The sequence below is a fragment of the Mercurialis annua genome, linkage group LG5, assembly GCF_937616625.2.
Source record: "Mercurialis annua linkage group LG5, ddMerAnnu1.2, whole genome shotgun sequence".
Classification (NCBI taxonomy): Eukaryota; Viridiplantae; Streptophyta; class Magnoliopsida; order Malpighiales; family Euphorbiaceae; genus Mercurialis; species Mercurialis annua.
The window spans coordinates 54,279,835-54,298,850 of record NC_065574.1 but is presented as its reverse complement, the minus strand read 5'-3'; the positions used below and the strand labels follow the sequence as shown (position 1 = coordinate 54,298,850).

At 30.0% G+C, this 19,016-nt stretch overlaps 2 protein-coding genes across 2 annotated transcripts; both read right to left on the bottom strand.

Moving 5' to 3' along the window:
* Positions 1 to 399: 399 nt before the first annotated feature.
* Positions 400 to 13,733, bottom strand: LOC126682070 (uncharacterized). The gene is made up of 15 exons (XM_056105938.1): positions 13,389 to 13,733; positions 12,574 to 12,695; positions 12,222 to 12,467; positions 11,777 to 12,032; positions 11,137 to 11,364; positions 9,179 to 9,310; positions 8,725 to 8,852; positions 8,183 to 8,437; positions 7,437 to 7,677; positions 5,971 to 6,110; positions 2,733 to 2,982; positions 2,452 to 2,576; positions 1,873 to 2,118; positions 994 to 1,240; positions 400 to 877 (listed from the first exon to the last, which is right to left on the bottom strand). Exons 1-15 carry the CDS (start codon positions 13,615 to 13,617, stop codon positions 600 to 602), a joined length of 3,123 nt encoding a protein of 1,040 aa, XP_055961913.1. The 5' UTR covers positions 13,618 to 13,733; the 3' UTR covers positions 400 to 599.
* On the bottom strand, positions 5,770 to 9,504 carry LOC126682449 (GDSL esterase/lipase At1g29670-like). Its single transcript, XM_050378150.2, has 5 exons — positions 9,179 to 9,504; positions 8,725 to 8,852; positions 8,183 to 8,437; positions 7,437 to 7,677; positions 5,770 to 6,110 (listed from the first exon to the last, which is right to left on the bottom strand). The coding sequence occupies exons 1-5, from the start codon at positions 9,420 to 9,422 to the stop codon at positions 5,872 to 5,874; spliced, it is 1,107 nt and encodes a 368-aa protein (XP_050234107.1). The 5' UTR covers positions 9,423 to 9,504; the 3' UTR covers positions 5,770 to 5,871.
* Positions 13,734 to 19,016: the final 5,283 nt, after the last annotated feature.

Sequence of the window (19,016 nt, the reverse complement as noted above, 5' to 3'; positions counted from 1 at the left end):
GCGGTATGGCTGTCTCGGTTGTCCTGTGATGTTGCTGTCTCGGTGACTTTGTGATTTGGCTACCTCGGTTGTTCTGCAATGTCGCTTCTGTAACTTTGTGATTTGGCTAAATGTCGATGTCTCGGTAACTCTCTAACTTGGCTATTTTGATTGTTTTGTGGCGGTCTCGATTGTCTTAGCTTTAGAGGTAAGGATGGGCTTTTAATCTCTTTTTGAGATTACTCTGTGTTGTAATTTTATTTAATCTTTAGCTTGAAAAATTTGAGAAATCAAAAATTTATTTCTAGACTTTAGTATTATTAATAAAACCCATACAATATTTTACAGAATTAAAATTGCCTATATAATATATGCACATTGCATACATGTTACACTTCAAGAAATTAACTGAGCTATTACATTTACAATCCTCTCAAGTCTTAACTAAAATCCAAAAATATAAATGAATGCCTAATTTCTATTTATTTTCACTTACAAAGATGGAATCATACATATATTTAACCAATGATCCGTATGAAAATATGAATAAATTTTATTGTTAATGCGAAACTCTGATATCTACAACTAGAACCCTTGAAAAATATATACTCTTGGGAATTTTAATTAGTATTTTTCCTACCCGATCTAACGGATCTAACGGATTTTTTAGACTTAAGTCGGAGATTAAGAGAAGCTAAAGTGTGGAGATCAAAAGGATAATTATCAGAATGGGAAAAAGATTGGTAAATTCTGGCAGCAACTAAAGCGTTAGAAGCTTCAGTAGGATGAAATGAATCCCAAAATGTATAAGCTTTTCTGTTAGGACAAGGTCTTTTGTTTTCAATGCATTGTCCATCTTCTCTTGCTTCACAACATCCTGACATGAAATTCTTGAACCCTGCCACGTAAGTAAAATTAATAGGGTCCAATTGAAAACGAAAGGTGCGGATTTGGGTGAAACCGGCAATTTTACAACGTCAGGATGCAAACGAAAATTTGAGTTGAAGTATTTACCTAATTGAGATGGATCACCTTCTCCCAAACTAGAAGTATTGACATAAATGAATTTGGCATCGGGTAAAAGATGATTAAAATTTCGAACAAGATTTATAAGCTTCTGGTTGAAAAGACTAATTGCTTTGTTCATTTTATCTGCACAAATCGACCCGCTGGTTCGGAACTTTGCGACCGAACGCGGAATGCATCCGATATTTCCCAGTCCGACCAACGCAAATTTTCTTGCTCCAACTTTGTACAATGTCTAAACAAATATTAGCATTCATTAGTAAAGTAGGAATGTAGGATGCACAAAATTCAAACCGAATAACCAAATCGAATTGTTCGGTTCGGTTTGGTTGGAAAAAACAAACCAAATTAAAAAAATAATACAACCGACTACGTAAGTGTTGTTTGATCTGAAATTTTTAAATTTTTACAAATTCAATTAGATCTTATTTTGAAAAAATCTAATTTTTATGTTCGGTTGGATTCTATTCTAACCGAATGCACGACCTAAGAACGAGTATTTGATGATTGAACTAAAAGAAATTAGAAAACATATACATTTGGATACTTACACTTAAATTGGATCCTTCTGTTATAATCTATCAACTGCATGCTCTTTTAATTTTATTAAAAATGACTCCTTCTATCACGGAAATGAAGTGCGTGCACTCACACGCCGTTAGTTTGACTGAGATATTTTTTTTATTTCATTTTTGAAAATAAGTCCGTCAATCGGTTATTTTTTGTCTCGGTTTGACTTGACATCATTAACAATAATGTCTACACATTTAAAAGTGTAAGATCGAACTTATATACTAATTGAGGGACCCAATTCAAAAAATATAATAGTGCAAGGACCCAAATGCGTTTTGCTAAGAAATGACTAACCGTTAATTGTGTAGAGTATTGGCTGACGAGAGCTGAGGCATATTGATTTTGAGTATAAGTATCGCCTGTTTGGTAGTGTTGAGGTGTGAAATAATTGTTAAGATAATCATTACTGCCCGTTCCGACGCCGTATAAGCACCGGCGTAACTGCCTCATTGCCGTGCCGTTATGCCCTAGCATGCTATTCAACCGTTGTACTGTAATCACATGGTTCCTAATTTGCTGGTTCATGTTCACATTCTGACCCTGTAATCACAATTGCCTCATTCAACATCATTCCATTGTAGCGTAACAATGGGCCGAGTTCCGGTCTGGCCCGCCCAGTCTCGGCATATTTTTGAAAAAAATTAAAACACTGTATATTTGTAAACGTTCTATGTAAGCTCAAAAAAACTCGAGCCAAGTGTGTTAAATTTCATTTTATGAGTCGGGATTGAGTATTCTATTAGGCCGAGCCAGAGTTGAACTCGGTCTGAATTCAATTTCAGCCCATTATGAGGCCTACATATCAATAAAAATGTATTTAAATGTATGCATTTATTAGTAGAATGCAATATTTGTAAGCATGTTAATTGTTACCAAATGTCGTCCGGTTTCGTCCCGAATTCCTGATGATCCTGATGCATAATTCACACCCTGGAGTGTGATCTTGCCACTAGCACTTGCAAACGATGGAATGTGATGATTAAAACCAAGAAGTTCAGCTGTCATTTACATGAATTTCAATTATTTTCTTGGAAACAAAAACAACAAAATAGAATCGAAAAATCAATAAACAAACATTAAAAATTTCATACAAGTCGTATGTTCAATTTCTCTCAGTCTAAATAAAAACATTTCATAAAGTATTATGGATTTACCTAGAAAATCAACGGTGTTTCTACCGTTAGTAAATCTTCCGGTAGGACCGTCGGGATAATCAACGCCGTAAGGAGGGTAATTAGCTTTGGCTAGGGTTCTAAGATTGTTATTGTTGCCATTATCTGCTAAAGAATCACCAAAAATGAAAAAACAAGGCACTTCTGGTCTTGCATTTACCCTAACTAATTTATCTGATAAAATTACCAGCACAAATAGAACCACCCACTGTAATTTTTTCTCATACATCGTCTCAAAAAGTTTGACAAAATGTCAAATAAAATTTAGGATAAATAGTGATCAATTTTTTTAGGGAAAATGATATTTTTGTTTCTTTCTGGTTACCCTTCATTTGCGGTTTAACTTCAGGAGCCATGCAATTTATATGTTTAATTTTGGATTCTTTATAAGCTCCCCAAATATTTAGGTCTTTTTCATGTTCTGAGTTCTTGATCACATAAAATTTTAAGGCCATTTCTTTAAATACTAAATCTAACTTTAAATAAATTATGCTATCTTTTTTATGTTAAAATTATTTACCAACTAATTGGATTTTAAATATTCAATCAGAATTTGGTATCAAAATTAAGCAGAATTTGATTAAAAGAAATACTCCACAGAGCTCAAATGTACTACAACATACTGATATTTGTATGTAAATGCTAAAATCCAACTAATTAATCAGCCCTTTCAATAGATTATTTTTTCACGAGAAAAAGCTCTCACTCAAAATAGAGAAATCCTAGCAGCCGTATTATTTCTTTTGCCATGGGAGGTGATATTTGGCCTTCTTAGGCTTAAAATCACCTCCCTAAATATGTAATCTACCTTATTTTCTTTGTTTTCCGCTGTTTTACCTTATATTTTTTCAAGTTTTTAGTTTTTTGCTCTCTCAACCATTTGAGTTTAGATCTAGAAGTATTTCTAGGTGTGCTTTAGTTGGATTAGTTTTATGGGTGTTGCTAAACACCGCCCAGTTTTACTTACCACCGCACAGGCAAAAAACATTTCTACCCTTTTAGCAAAATTTTGAAAAAAAAAGTTCTCTTAACTCATTCGAATACATTCAAACAAATACGTAAAAAGTCGATTAAAATGACGAACAACGAGTACAATTCATCGGATAACGAGTATCGACGTTCGGAAACAATATGTTCCGGCTTTTTCGAGATAAAAAATAATTTTTAATTTTTTTTTTCTGTTTTTCCGGCGTCCCCTCCGCCTGAAAAGGGGACGTCCGGCGTCCCCTCCAGAGGAGAGGACGCCGGAAAGCGGCGTCCCCTCCTCTGGATGGGACGTGAAATGTAAACGTTCCTCCTTAAAAAATTTTAAAAAAATTATTTATTTCGAGTTTTTTTTAAAAAAAATATTTATCGGGGGTTGTTTCCGAACGTCGATACTCGTTATCCGATGAATTGTACTCGTTGTTCGTCATTTTAATCGATTTTTTACGTATTTGTTCGAATGTATTCGAATGAGTTGAGAGAACTTTTTTTTTCAAAATTTTGCCAAAAGGGCAGAAATGTCTTTTGCCTGTGCGGTGGTAAGTAAAACCGGGCGGTGTTTAGCAATCCAGAAGTTTTATTCTAATCTAACTTAAGGTTAGCATGTCTCCACCACCTTATGGAGTAGTTTTTGCGGTTCGAGAGAATCGAATCTGGCAACCCGGCAGTTTGTGTTGTCCTGGCCAGTATCCGTGTTTACAGGCGAAACAATGGCGATTAAAGACGGTGTTATTTTGGCACTAGAAGAAGACCTAACTCCCTTTACCATCATTTCTAATTCAAAGGTTGCAGTGGGTAACTTTAACAGTATGTGTGTGCCAAACAATGATGCAGGTCTGTTCGTTCAAGATTGCAGATACCTGGATGCTCCTCACAGTTGTTTAGGAGTGTTACATGTATATAAGAAGGCTAATCAAGTAGATTATTATCTAGTTAGAAGAGCCCTGAAAGAGGCCAATTGTAATATGAATTGGAGAAGTTTTGTGCCTCCAGACTTTATTCAAATTATGTTGGCTGACATCTCAGCTTAGTTTTTAATACACTTTTATTTTTTTCAAAAAAAAAATCAGCCCTTTCATAATAGAGTGTTTATACCGTATTTACAACAAGTCAATGAACATTTGCGATAATTTGTTTTTAAATTATTATTTATTTTTTTAATCATTAAATTTTTTCACATAACTAATACATAATTGGTATACACAATTGGTTTGATATATGAATTACATTGCGCAACAGTTATATTGAATAATTTTCCTTCATAATAAAATAGAAGTCTTCTTCCTACTTTTTAGCAGAAAGGCAAAATAAGGGATCCATAGTTTAGACTTTGTCCAACTTTTTAGCAAATGGGGGATCTTATGAAAATATTTCAACTTTCCGCTTTTTATAATTATATCCCAATCTTTTAAAAAGTATCGATTTGGTTTAATTTTAATAAGTACATATTAGCTGTAATTAATAATACAATATTTTAAAAAAGAAATACCAAATATTTTTGATCTTTTTATATATGGTCCAACCTTTCTTTCTTTTTTTAATAGAAAAATATTTATTAAAATTAAGCTACAATAACTAAAAATGAAACGTACTTATTAAAATTAGGCTGAAATTGACTTTTATAAATAAAAAAATTAGAAAAGACTGATTATTTTTTAACGGGCAGATGATATAAAAAAAACCATCCAAAGTATTTAAAAAGAACAGATGAGCTCTTTTAAAAAAATTTCATGGTCATTAAGCTCTCAATATTTTTAAATGATACAAATAAATTTCCACATTTAAAAAAGCCATACAGATAACTAAAAATATGAGGGTCTAAAGCATCCAAATAAACGAAAAGGACTCAAGTGCTTTTTTAAAAAAAGTGAAAGATTTTTTTTGCAACTTTAAAAACGTTGAAAGCCCAAGTGGCCAAGAAAAAACTAAAAGAGCGTATATTTTGAAAGGTTTCTTGTACTTTTAGTTTTTGTTTTGAGTGATTAGACCAAAATATTAATATATTAGTGAATTCATATAATCGGATATTCAACTCAATAATAATATCAAATATCATTACATAGTATTAAAATGTTAATAATTCTACGAGGGATTGACACAAAAATTATGGTGAGCAGTCTACGTCCTAGTTTATTAATCAGTTCTTAATTTTGCCGACTGCGAAAGAGGCAGTGAGTTGGTTAATATTATAAGGGCGAGCTTGAGATGGAACCGAAGCATTATAAGCCACATTTGCCAGAACTTTGTTAGCAGCCTCAGTTGGGCGATACCCATCCCAAAAGAAGTAATCTTGAGGAGTTTTGCATCTTGTTGCCTTTGGGAAGCACATCCCATCGTAGTCTGTATCACAGCACGGGACGTCCTTCTTCTTGAATCCTGACAAGTAGATCGTGTTAGAGATAACGATAAAATTATACTAGGTAGCACGGACACGGATACGGAAAAACAGAACACTTGGACATGAACACGGCAAAACGGTGTTATTTCTATGTAAAAAATGAAATTTCGTGTCCATAAGTGTCCGAAACGTTTCTGAAACAGGATACACGTTAATTGAGTGAAGTGTCTGTTGTTTTATAGTCGAAAAATTTAGAGTTGGATCAATGAGTTGGATGAATTGATTATTTGAGGCTTGAGACGCTATAAGAATTTTCATGATCGGACGATTTAGTATTCTACAATCTCATTTGATTAATTAAATATATAAGACAGGACAAGTATGGACTTATTAAAAAGCGTAGTTTGAACCTCTACTAATTGTACCATAAATCATAAATTTTAGCATGTGGTATAAATTTAAAATGAACTTTTAATTTTTACAATTTAAAACACGAAATATTAATCTTCTATACTTCAAATCCATAATATTTTTTATTAAAAAAATATCGATGTGAATGTTGAAAAAGTGTATATTATGATGTCCACATTAATATCTTTTTATTAAAAAAATTCACCGGTGTTACCGAATTTTAAATAATGACGATTTGTGATTTAAATTAGGCTTAATATCTTAAAAAACCCTGACCTTTCATCACCTTTTCAATTCTACCCTGACGTTGCAAATCTGTCAATTTTACCCTATTTTGCATTTTTTTCATTTCAATTGTACCCTAAAGCATAAAATTGACCTTTTTTTATTTGGCAAAAATTCTCTAAATTGACCCTTTTTGCATTAGATTAACTTTTTATATTAAATTGACCATTTTTAAGAAAATTTATTGAACTTTTGTCAAATAAATAAAGGTCAATTTTATGCTTCAGGGTACAATTGAAATGAAAAAGTGCAAATTGGGGTAAAATTGACAATTTTTTAACGTCAGGTAGGATTGAAAAGGGGATGAAAGGTCGGGTTTTTTTTAAGGCATTAAGCCTTTAAATTACTAAAGACAAAGTTCATGTTAAAAAAAAAGTTAAAATTCATAATACAGTTGTACCTTCCTTTTTATTTAGAGAAGGAATCAAAAACTATTAAAAAAATTGAACAAAAACTTATCGAATCCTAATTATTGCATTTCTTTATGTTTTTTCAAAATATTTCTGAAATTTCAAATCGCTATATTTATCATTCATTTTTATAAATAAAAGTCACTTTCTTTTTATTTTGTTTCGGCATTTTGGTTCCGTTTCATGTTTCCGCAAGACAGAAATAATAATAAAAATAATAATAATTCAAGAAATTTGATGGAAAATGAGAATAAGTACCTGGAAAAGCACTAGCAGATGTGATGTCATAAATGTTGATGTATGTAAACTGTGCTTTCTTATAGTTTTTGTTAAATTTATTAACTATTTCTGCCAACTTGCTATTGAAAATTTGAACATCTGTGTTGATCATCGAAATGCAATTTGGTTTATTGCCGTACATTCTTATTGCACCTGGGCTGCACCCTAATGGCGCCAGACCAAACAACGCCACTTTTCTTGCTCCAGCTTTGTACAATGCCTGAATTAAATACATTCAAATCATATTATAACTTTGGCAAAAAAAAAAATCATATTATAAGAGTTTATTGTGCCAAAACTTTGATGACGAAACTTTAATTCGTTGTATTTTGGTAACTAAATTTTAGTTTTATTTTAACGGGTGGGTTTCAGCCGGAAATGCATATAGCTAACAATAGGTTTATAATTATATTTTTTACGTGGTGATCTGTTTTTGCCTATTTTTGAAAACTTGCACGTATTTATAATTATATTTCAGCGGAAAATTTTAAAGTTCAAAAACCAAAATAAAACGAACTAAAATTTGATCGCAGATTATCCCTTAATAAATTTATATTGATCTTCTTTAACTTTAAAAATAAATAATATTTTCTCTGTAGGTTTATAGTTAAAGAAACCTAAAACATTACGAGAAAATGTATAATGTTTTAAAATTTATGAAAAAAACTATAATTTTAAAATTAAACTCGACGATGATAGTAATAAAACTTATATAATATACTAACAGTCAAGCGATTGGACAAGTGATCGTCGACGAGGTTCTTTGCATATGTCTCCGATGGTACTTTTCGGATCGGCTCCTTTCCGTTAATTTGTGGAGTGTAGTATTCTAACAGATAATCGTTACTGCCAATTCCAACGGTATATAAGCATTTTGTCAGGTAATTTCTGGTCTTGTTTTCATTGCGGAATATATTGTTAATGCGTCGGACCATTTTTTGATGGTTTCGTACTTGATGTTGCAGACTAATTGCAGTCACCTGCATTGCACCAACAAAAATTGAACAAAATATAATTTCTAATTAGTTAAAATAAACGTTTAATTATAAAATATATTATAAATTTTAACATGTTTTGTAATTTTAACACAAATTTTTGATTTTGGTAATTTAATACATGAACGAATAATTGATTTAGCATCCACGTCAACAGAAATTGCTCGGTCTTTTGATTAGCAAAAAATAACGTTTTGAAACAATAAAAATTTACATTAAAATTATAAAATACGCTAAAATAAAATTAGCAAAATGCAAGAAATCAGCAGTACCTCACTTCCAGCAATGCCGGATTGTATGATTGCTTCACCAGATGCATAATTTACACCTTTGAGTATTTCTGGGCCATTCCCGACTTTCTTGAAAGCTGGAATATAATTCTTAAATCCAATTTTTTGACCTGTAATTAAATGTTTATAATTAATGTATTATTATGGGGTCATGATGGAGCTATAAAATAATGCATTTAAGTATCAATTTGACCCTTGAACTTACACGAAATGTACAATTTGACCCCTGAACGAAATTTTGTCAACTTTTATCGATTAATCCAAATGTGTCAAAATGTAAAATAGGTATGCGGGGATAATTGAGCACAATTTTGGATTAATTGATCAATATTCTGGTTAACTGATAAAAATTGACAAGTTTGCAGCATCGATTGGTGAACAAATTGATATTCAAGTCTAAAATAATGGGTCAATGAATTTGTAGGAATTTACTAACCGATGAAATCGACAATGGTTTTGCCGTTGGTGAACCGTCCCGTTGAACCGCCGGGGAAATCAATTCCATAAGGTGTGTAATTAGCTTTAAAAGTATCAAGGCCATTATCATTTCCATTAGCAGCAAATGAATCTCCAAAAATGAAATAACAAGGCACTTCTTGGGCATTAATACAGCTTAATGACATGCTTAGCAAAATTAATAAAACTGAAACTGATCCACATATTTGTGTTATCCGAGCCATTTCTAGAATTACAAAAGAAAAATTGTAAGAACAATTGCAAACAAAATGGAGAGAATTGTAGAGATGTTTAAATAGAATAATAAATGTGATGGACAGAACTGAAAATAAGTTTTTAGCAATAAAAGATAAGAATAAGAACACGAAATTAGTTGGAAATTAAGAATAGTAAATTAGTTAGTGTAATTAAGAAATAATAGTAATACCTATTTATTTTGGAAAATTCTTCTGTTTAATTGCCTATATTAGAAAATTTTGTTATTTTTTTGGATGGGTGTAGAAAACATTTTATTTTTAATATTTGGCTCCAATTACAATTAGACTAAAACTGAAAAGGTCACCGCCGGGAAAATGAATCGAGCATATTTGAGCTACACCTAAATTCTAATTGATTAAAAATACTTTAACATGGCATACCATATAGGTTAGTAAAAAAATAATTTCCATGACAACTTATGGATAAGCAGGGCAGGGGTATTCAAAATATCAAACCGGACCAAAAATATTAAACTAAACCGAATTAAAAATAATCATTTTGATTTGTTATTGTAATTTTTTAATTGTGATTTGGTTTTTAATTTTAAAAAAATTGAACTAGATCTATATAATTAGAGTTTAAATTAGCAATGACGTTATTTTTTATATAATTTTGAATGATTAAAATGTATGATATATTATAATTTAGTCTAAATTTAATTTTGTAATTTCATGTAAATTAAATTTTTTGTTAAATTTTTTTATCTTTAAAATTTTAAAAAAGAAACATTATTCTTATATTTTAGTTAAACTGAAAACTGAAGATTTATTTTGAATTTTTTTTTTAAAAACAAAAGATTAATATTTCTACAATCCAACCGACCAATGCATACATCTAGATAGGGGTGTTCATTTGGTTCAAATCAATTGAGCCAAATCAAAAATTTACCTTTTTAACCAAATTGAATCAAATTAAAAAATTTAAAACCGAATTACTTGATTTTGTTGATTTTTTTTCAATTCTATTTGTAAAAACCTAGAAAGAAATTTTTTATATTTAAAGTTGAACCTAACCAAACAAACCAAAAAAATCAAATCGAACCAAATTTATTGGTCCGATTCAGTCTTTGTACACCTTTACTTATGGACTTTGCTGTGGGCCGTTGGGCTTGAGACAGACATTGCTGCTCATTAGTTACACATTAGCTGGATTTTGAGCAGCATTCACTGGCCTTGAAATGGCTTCAACTTTAAATAAAAACTTAGAGAATGTCTAATATTGATGTTGGATTATGTGGAAATTAAAATTTATTTTGTTGACTAAAAGGATCTAGTTTTTTTTTAATCGAACCAAAATTAAATTTATTATGCAAAAGTCATGCAAAATACAAATCAACCATTAGGACTAAACTTGAAACTGTGATTTGCTTGAATTAGACATAAGTGGGGTCTTAATGATTGATTGAAATAATTATAAATACATTTCTTTTTAATACATGACAAACTCTTTAAATTTTGACTACAAATTACAAATAATTTTAAACAATCTTCAAAATGATACAAGTCAAAATCTCATATGAGCAGACATTAGACTCAAAATATGTGCACTTTATTACAAGCACACAAAACTACATTAACACAACAATGACTATAACAAAAATAAGAACAATATATATTGCAAAACATTAAAATATCGATGATCGATGATCGATCCGACGGTGACCAAACTGTCTCTATCTTCAAAGGCGGATTTGGGCGAGCCGGCGGATATCGTAGGGGTAAACATCAGAAGCAGATTGAGCACTGTAAGATCTTCTTCCAATGATCACATTTGCTGCCTCAGTAGGGTGAAATGCATCCCAAAACAAATATTGTCTTCTATTAGGGCATGGAGTTTGGAAGGGCAGACATGTAATTTGACCATTGTTTCTTCCTACACCACAGCATCCAGCATTTGTAACTGTAAAACCTGAGAGAAAAAGAAAAGTCAATTTAACACATTAGTATTAGAAAAATAATGGATAATTACAAAAAAAAAATCATAAATTTTAGTATGTTTTTGAATTTTAATATAAACTTTTAATTTTGTCGATCAAAAACACAAACTATCAAATTTTTACAATACAGAACACCGAAAAATGTTGATGTGGATGCCGGAACAGTTTATATTACAGTGTTTAGATTAGCATTCGGGTAATTCTGAATTCAAAAAAATTTATGATAGTTCGTGTTTTAATTTGTTCAAAATTTAAAATTTGTGTTAAAATTACGAAATGCACTCCAATTTATATCTTTTTTTGCAATTAACCCAAAAATGACATTGTTTTTATTAAAATTAATTAAAACAAGGGTAAAATGTAATATGTGTATTTAAAATTTACCATATCTAGCAGGAGTGGTAATAAGATCTTGAAAAATGCCATAAGCATTAATATAAATAAATCTAGCATCAGGTGTGTTGCCATTGAATTGAGCAACGAGTGATCTGAGTCGGCTGTTAAATATTTGATTGGCTGAGTTAATTCGTTGAACACAAGTTCTTCCATCTGGACTGTTTTGAGCCAATTCACTTGGGCTGCACCCAATTTGCCCTACTCCGATCAACACGAATTTTCTTGCACCATAGTTGTACAAATTCTGAACAACGGTCCGAGTTAGAATCGTAACGAAAAAATAAAATTAAAATAGTATTACAAAAATTAAAAAGTTTGGTCTAAATTGTATATATTACCATTAGTTTTTAATTTAAATAAAAATTATTTGTTTTTATGTTTTTGGCATGTCGGTGATTGAAAAACGACTAAAAATGCGAGCGGAAAAACTAACCGTTAGCTGCTCGGTGTACTGTTTGATGAGAACATCGGCCCACTGGACAGGTGTATACTGCCTACTAGATGAGTAGAATTGAGTCATGAAATAATTATTAAGATAATCATTACTGCCTAATCCAATTGAATATATGCATTGTTTCAAGTAATTAGCTGCTGTGTCTTCATCCCCAAGTAAGTTCACAACTTGAGAAACTGTATTTTGGTAATTTTTTACTTGACCACTGAAACTTATTCGACCTCCCTGCAATGTGGTAAATATATGTACTAAGTAATTACTAATTATAAAATAAAATAAAATTTAGATTAATGATTCGGAGTTAATTGATTGAGAAATAGTAATTAATTACCAATTGTTGTCCGGTCTCCTCTCTAATTCCGGCAGCCGCGGAGGCGTAATTCACTCCTCGGAGTATTTGTCGACCCCTTGCGGTTGCGTAGGGAGGAATGAAGTTCAATCCTAACTGCAGAGCTGTTTTAATAAAAATTAAAAGCCATTCTTAATTAAAATTTGCACATTTCTAAATAAGGAACTAAAAATGCTGTTTATTAGGGGTGGTTTAAAGGTTAGAGTAGTACAGATATTTTACGTTATGTTACAATTTGGTATCAAAATTGTAATTTGTATCAATTAGGTTTCAAATCTTTAATTTCGATTTGGTTCTCATATACGTCTCCATCTGACATGTTACGTCTGACATGGTAGTATATTTTTTAAAACTTTACTGCTAATAATTTCCACATAAACTTAAACTTTGCCTTAAAATATAAATTGAATTGTTTGTACTATTTTGATTGAAATTAAAGCTCTGATATCAAATTAAGACTTAAGATAAAATTTGATACAACTTAAGATTTTAACCCGTATGAATTGGATGGGGCATTGGCCTTGGCCATCCATATAGGCCTTTAGCATACAGAAATGAAGGAAATTGTACTCACAAACTTAAATCTAACATAGGGTTACAAAAAATTGTTGTTACCAAATTATAGGTTTTAAAAAACAGTTACTTAATTATAAAAAATTACAAAACCGATTACTGAACTATAATTTTTTTATAAAACGGTTACCGTCTTGATGATGTCGACGAGGTAAAGATGTACATATAGTAGTAAGCCGATAATTATTTAAAACCCTCTAACATATTTCAAAGTATAAGCTTACCAATCTCATCAACGGTGGTTTTGCCGTTGGAAAAGCGTCCGGTAGGACCGCCGGGGAAGTCGATACCGTAAGGCATGTAATCAGCTCGAGCCAAAGACTGAAGTTGATTATTATTGCCATTATCGACCAACGAGTCCCCGAATACGAAGTAACAAGGAGCCTGTTGAGCTGCAATTAGTTCTCCATGCAACACCAAAATTACCACCCATAACCATTTCTTCATCTCCATCTCAATAACAAACTATAAATATAGAGTTCAAAACCCTAAATTCAGAAGAAAAAAATGGTGTGTTTAGGTAGTAATGTGTAGCTGAATGCTGGCTATAGCATGGTTATGGAAGTATTTATATAGTATATAATATATATATAGAAGTTGATAATGAAAACTTGGTAGTGGTAATTAGCTTTTACAGTTGAGAAGTTGGTTAGGTGCATTTATTATACGCGGATAATAATTTGCGAGTCCATGGCCGAAGGACGGTTACGGCTGTTTTTGTGCTATATTGGTGCTTGTACAAATTTTTGGGTCAGATATATCCAATTTAATTGGAACTTTTTCAAACTTCACACTTGGATTTAACTTTTAACTTACTTTATAAGTTAAAGAATGTAGTGGACTTGGTCATAGCTCATAACTCAATTACCTTATACTTTTGAAAAATAACTAATACTACTGTTTTGGAAAAAAAAAATTAACTTTTTATCTTTATACGGATAAATTATAGAAAGTACATCATATTTTTTTCAGATTTATGTTTTTACTCTGGATATTTAAAATAATTATCATTTTACTCTATTATCATCTAGTTATTATAACATTATCATGCTGGCATCATGAATTCTTCTGTAATTTTTTTACGTAGGTTATCATACAATTATCAGAAACTTATCACATTTCATTATCATTTACTTATCATACTTCAGTGTTATGATAACGACATGATAATATAGTGACACGGACATGATAATCAAACACTATTTTATCATAACATTATCACATAGGTTCCGTAAATATTACCATCTTGGTATCATATGATAATGTTATATGATAACGACAATGATATTGTTATAATAACAATATGATAATTAAACATTATTTTTTTACTGAATTTTTTTTCTGCAACGTTATGATGACGACATGATTTATATAGTGATACTGACATGATAATCAGACACTGTTTACTGCAAAAAATTATTTTTTCTTTAGAAATTTGTTTTTTTTTTCAGCTGAAAATTGCTTTTTATGCAGATTTTTATATTTAAAAATTGAAAAATATTTAGATCAATTTTTTAGGTCTGAAAGTTAAAATAAATCATAAAAATCACCACGAGTTAAAAAAAATAGATAAAATTAAATATGAAAAACGCCGGAGCAACGGTGGAGCGACGCCGGAATGAGGGCGGAGCGAGAGCGGTGAAATAACGAAAAAGAAGAGAAAAAAAATGGAGAAGAAAAAAAACAGAAAAAAAGAGAGAGATGAAAAGAAAGAGAAAAAAGAAAAAGTAAAAAAAGACAAATGGTGATTGTGAGTAAATACAATATCTGAAATAAAAAAATAATAAATAATATATATTATAATAATAAAAAAATATTTTGTTATAAAAAATAAAAATATTAAAAGGATGATGTAGTTTCTCTATTTTTTTCCTACTAAGATATAAAATTATATTATTTAAAAAATATATATATTTTTCCTAATTTTTTCTACTGTTTTTTTTATATTTTAATTATTTTTAACTGAAGATTCCTTCAGTTATGTGGCAGTTAATATTTAATTCATTTTATAACAAAGTACCCAATACGATTTTCTCTTTTATTTTCAATTTACCAAATAAATGAACAAGTAATAAATACAGTGTGAACTTTTCTAATAAAAAAAATACAGTGTGGATGTAGTATTATTTTAGGCACATTCGGATTCAAAGTTTCTAAAATCTATAGTTTTAGCAAAATCTGTTTATAATTTATTTTAAATTCATGGATGTAAAACTCATAAATTTAAAAAAAAATTACTATATGAATTGAATATAATTAATAAATCTGAAATAATAAAATATTATAATAATTTACATCCACAGAAAATGATTTAGACTTTTGCATCTAAAGGTGGGACTTTAAATTACGAATTATGGGAGATAATATGTTACAATTTTTTTATCTTAACAATCGATTAAATATTTCTACAATTATTATAAAATTCTTCAATTTAAACTTTACTTTAATTTAAAACATAACCTATAAAAAAGTTTCTGTAATTATCATTTTTTTACTTCGTCCTTAAGACATTTTTTTACTTAATCCACTTATCTTAGCATTTTTCTTTATTTCGTCTTTAAGATGTTTTTTTTTTTGCTTAATCCCTACACTTTATCATTTTTCTTTATTTTCGATCTATTTGAGGATGTAAGTAAAAAATGATAAAAAGTTCATGGATTAAGTAAAGGAAAACACAATTTAGGTGTGAAGTAAAGAAAGTGGATAAAATATAACGACTAAGTAAAGAAAAAAAATTCAAAAAAGAAGTAAATAAAAATTGTAAAATACAAAATTTTTAGGATAAGTTATGCCATAATTTAAACCCTAGCTAGAAGATGATATGGACATTCCCATTATTGAATGTGAGCATTGATTAAATAATCATGTCTAACTCCTTAACTATATGATTGATAATGCTATAAGATTTTGCTAGATTACACAATTAATCATTAATTGAGACTTTTTTTTACCCAATTTGCCCTACTTTGAATTGATTTTAGGTGGGATTTGAAGAAGGTGGATGAAGAAGTTGATTCACGACTGATTTTGTGTTTACATGTAATAGGCGAGATATATTTTGACTTGTTAAGATATTAAAGTTTCATCCAACAACTTGAATTTTTGGATAAATTGATTACTTAATATGGTATCAGAAACATTAGAATCGAAAGATTTAGAGTTTAATCCTTGATAATCCATTTAGTTAAGTAATAAAAATTAAATTGAGCGCAACATAAAATGTGTTTATATGCTTGTTTGTTCACGCTTCAAGTCCGGTGAGCATAAAATATTTGAGAGTGTATAAGATATAACTATTGTAAAGTCTCACCTTAAATGATTAAACACTGATTACCACACACACATAATTTAGCTTGAAATAAAAAAAAAATATTCTCACCGAAATGAAACTAAATATTAATAAACAAATCCAAAAGTTTTAGATATTTTATATGCATACATTTTTTTTTAAGATATTTTATAAATTATCCCTTCAATTAAAGGAAACGTCACAATTTCAACACTCCAAAAGTTCACATTTAACTTGGTCCTAAAAGAAATCCGATAGCAACACTTAGTCACAAAAGTGGTCCTATCTAACATAACACTAACTTTTACTATTAAAATCACACATTATCTCTAAATCTAGTGCATTCCAGCAATTACAAAATCGAGAACATGTTCATCTTGAAAGGGAAATTCATAGACTTTTTTCACATAAAAATACAGTCATTTACTATGTGGATCCAGATTTTATATATACAAAATCAATGGTTATGAAATGAGTACTTGCCTGACCATTAATGGGAGTAGGTTGAGAAATTTAATGAGAGGTTTTCAAGTCACACAGAGTAACATGGGTCTGCATGAATGAGTTTTTGCTGCAATTAAGGCTTATGTTGGAGTAGTAGTTTTCTAGTCCTTCATTTTAATTTATATCCTTTACTATTTTTATTCTCTCCAACATGATTCATTTTGGTGTGTTATAGCCTGTCGACTCGCCAATTTCTCCTTGACTTGCCAGTCGGTGGCTACTATTACCTAATTTATCACTGAAATATCTTACATTTTAACTTAAGTGAGATCGCGGGTTCAAATCATACTCATATATGCAGCCGTTTAAAACTTTAGACCAGAGTTTGCCTCCCGCAAGCGACATAGATGGCTACACCGGGAATTAGTTTGAATTAAAATGCTGTCTCATAGTTGAGATCCCCTCATAAACCCTGTATAAAAAAAAGGAGAGGGGAAGCTACAAAGTGCAAACTTTATTTTTTTTATCCAAAATTCATAATATAGAATTATAAATCATTCATTTATGATAGGTTTAAAAGCGTCAAAATTCCAAACCTTCTCGTTTTTTTTAAATCTATCCAAAACCTTTTTTAAAGGTTAAATCTATTATAATTTGACCAGTTCGCTGGAAATTTATCTAATTCGACAAATTAATTTTGCATACTCTAAGTTTTTACACTGGAAGCACAAATTAAACTTCATTTGACCAAATCCACCCTCATCATCATCAAGCTGAGTGTTGACATTGAACAATAAATTGGAATTGGGGGTCAACCATCTATATTTAACCTTATTGAGAGTCAAACTTCATATCCATTAAGATAAAGGAAAGGTTTTATACCAGACAACTAAACCTATTAAGTAGAATCTTAAAATAATTTTCTTGAAGATAAACTTTAAAACTATCATCACAACTACATTCAATTTATAAAAAAAATTAAATATTTATTATTGCAGTTTGGAAACAAAGAAAATATCATACAAAAGCTTTCACATTCCCAAAATGATAATGAAAGGGACATCTTAATTTTTGGGGCTAGAGATAATGAAAGCTTTGAGTATATAAAAAATAAAAGGATAAAGATGATGAACATTAGCAAGCCATGTACAATTAAGTTTATTGGTCAGAAACAGTAATGAAAATGAAATGAGTAGTTGAATTGAATCAATAATTAGTAGTATTATATCTCTCTTTTTAATGACCCACCACATGACCTATTTATGACATACATATGTGCTTTACTTCAAAATTTACGGGTTAAATAATTTTGCGATTACCAAACTATAGTATTTTCACATAACAGTAACTTAATTTCAATTTTTTTTTTTCATTTAAGTAACCAAACATCTATTTTCAGCAACAGAAGGTGACTTAATAATTTTTTGTAATATCTATTTAATCGAAAGACAAAGATATGTGACTTCCAATTTTATCACATCATTTAGAAGTCGGTAAGCATTTTGAAATAACGTACATAGTTTTACAACTTTTTAAAACTTGTGATATGGCGAGAATTCTATTTTCGTCATCTACGTAAATAGAAATGCAACAAAAATCATTTAGTTAACTCTCATTGCTAGAAAAACAGAGACAAAAACACTATTGTAGGGCTTTTCAAAGAGAGCTATTACAAGTTTACACATTAAGAGAAACAAAACTACCAAAAAGGAACCATTTAAAATGGGTCTCAAGTGTTAACCCATGTTTGTCCTAATGCTTACTTATAAAGCCCACAAAAATTCTAGCAATGTCTGGGCTTCTATAGGAGGACAGGCTAGAATCTCCACACATTCATTATATCTATGAGTAAAGCCATAAAATGCTAGATTAGAAATTACGCATTTTAAAACTATAATTATGAGATAATTTAATTCAAAAATGAAGAGTTTTAAAGTTAATTGATAAAAAAATATAAATTGAATAAAATGACCCCGTATTATAAATTCATAGAGATCGTTGACCCTTTGTTCACTAGAAATGATGATGTTCATAATATATTGAAGAACACCAAACAATCAGCATATATCACTAGGAATTAAAAAAATTGTGAACTTAATATGAACACTTTGAAACATGA

Coding starts and splice junctions, on each gene's coding strand:
- LOC126682070 (XM_056105938.1), bottom strand. CDS start 13,617: ATGGAGATGAAGAAATGGTTATGGGTGGTAATTTTGGTGTTGCATGGA. Junction 7,678..8,182: donor ACTTGTCCAATCGCTTGACT/GTTAGTATATTA, acceptor TATTTAATTCAG/GCATTGTACAAAGCTGGAGC. Junction 6,111..7,436: donor ATCTGCTAGTGCTTTTCCAG/GTACTTATTCTC, acceptor TCTACTTGTCAG/GATTCAAGAAGAAGGACGTC.
- LOC126682449 (XM_050378150.2), bottom strand. CDS start 9,422: ATGGCTCGGATAACACAAATATGTGGATCAGTTTCAGTTTTATTAATT. Junction 8,853..9,178: donor AACCATTGTCGATTTCATCG/GTTAGTAAATTC, acceptor ATTTAATTACAG/GTCAAAAAATTGGATTTAAG. Junction 8,438..8,724: donor CCGGCATTGCTGGAAGTGAG/GTACTGCTGATT, acceptor GGTGCAATGCAG/GTGACTGCAATTAGTCTGCA.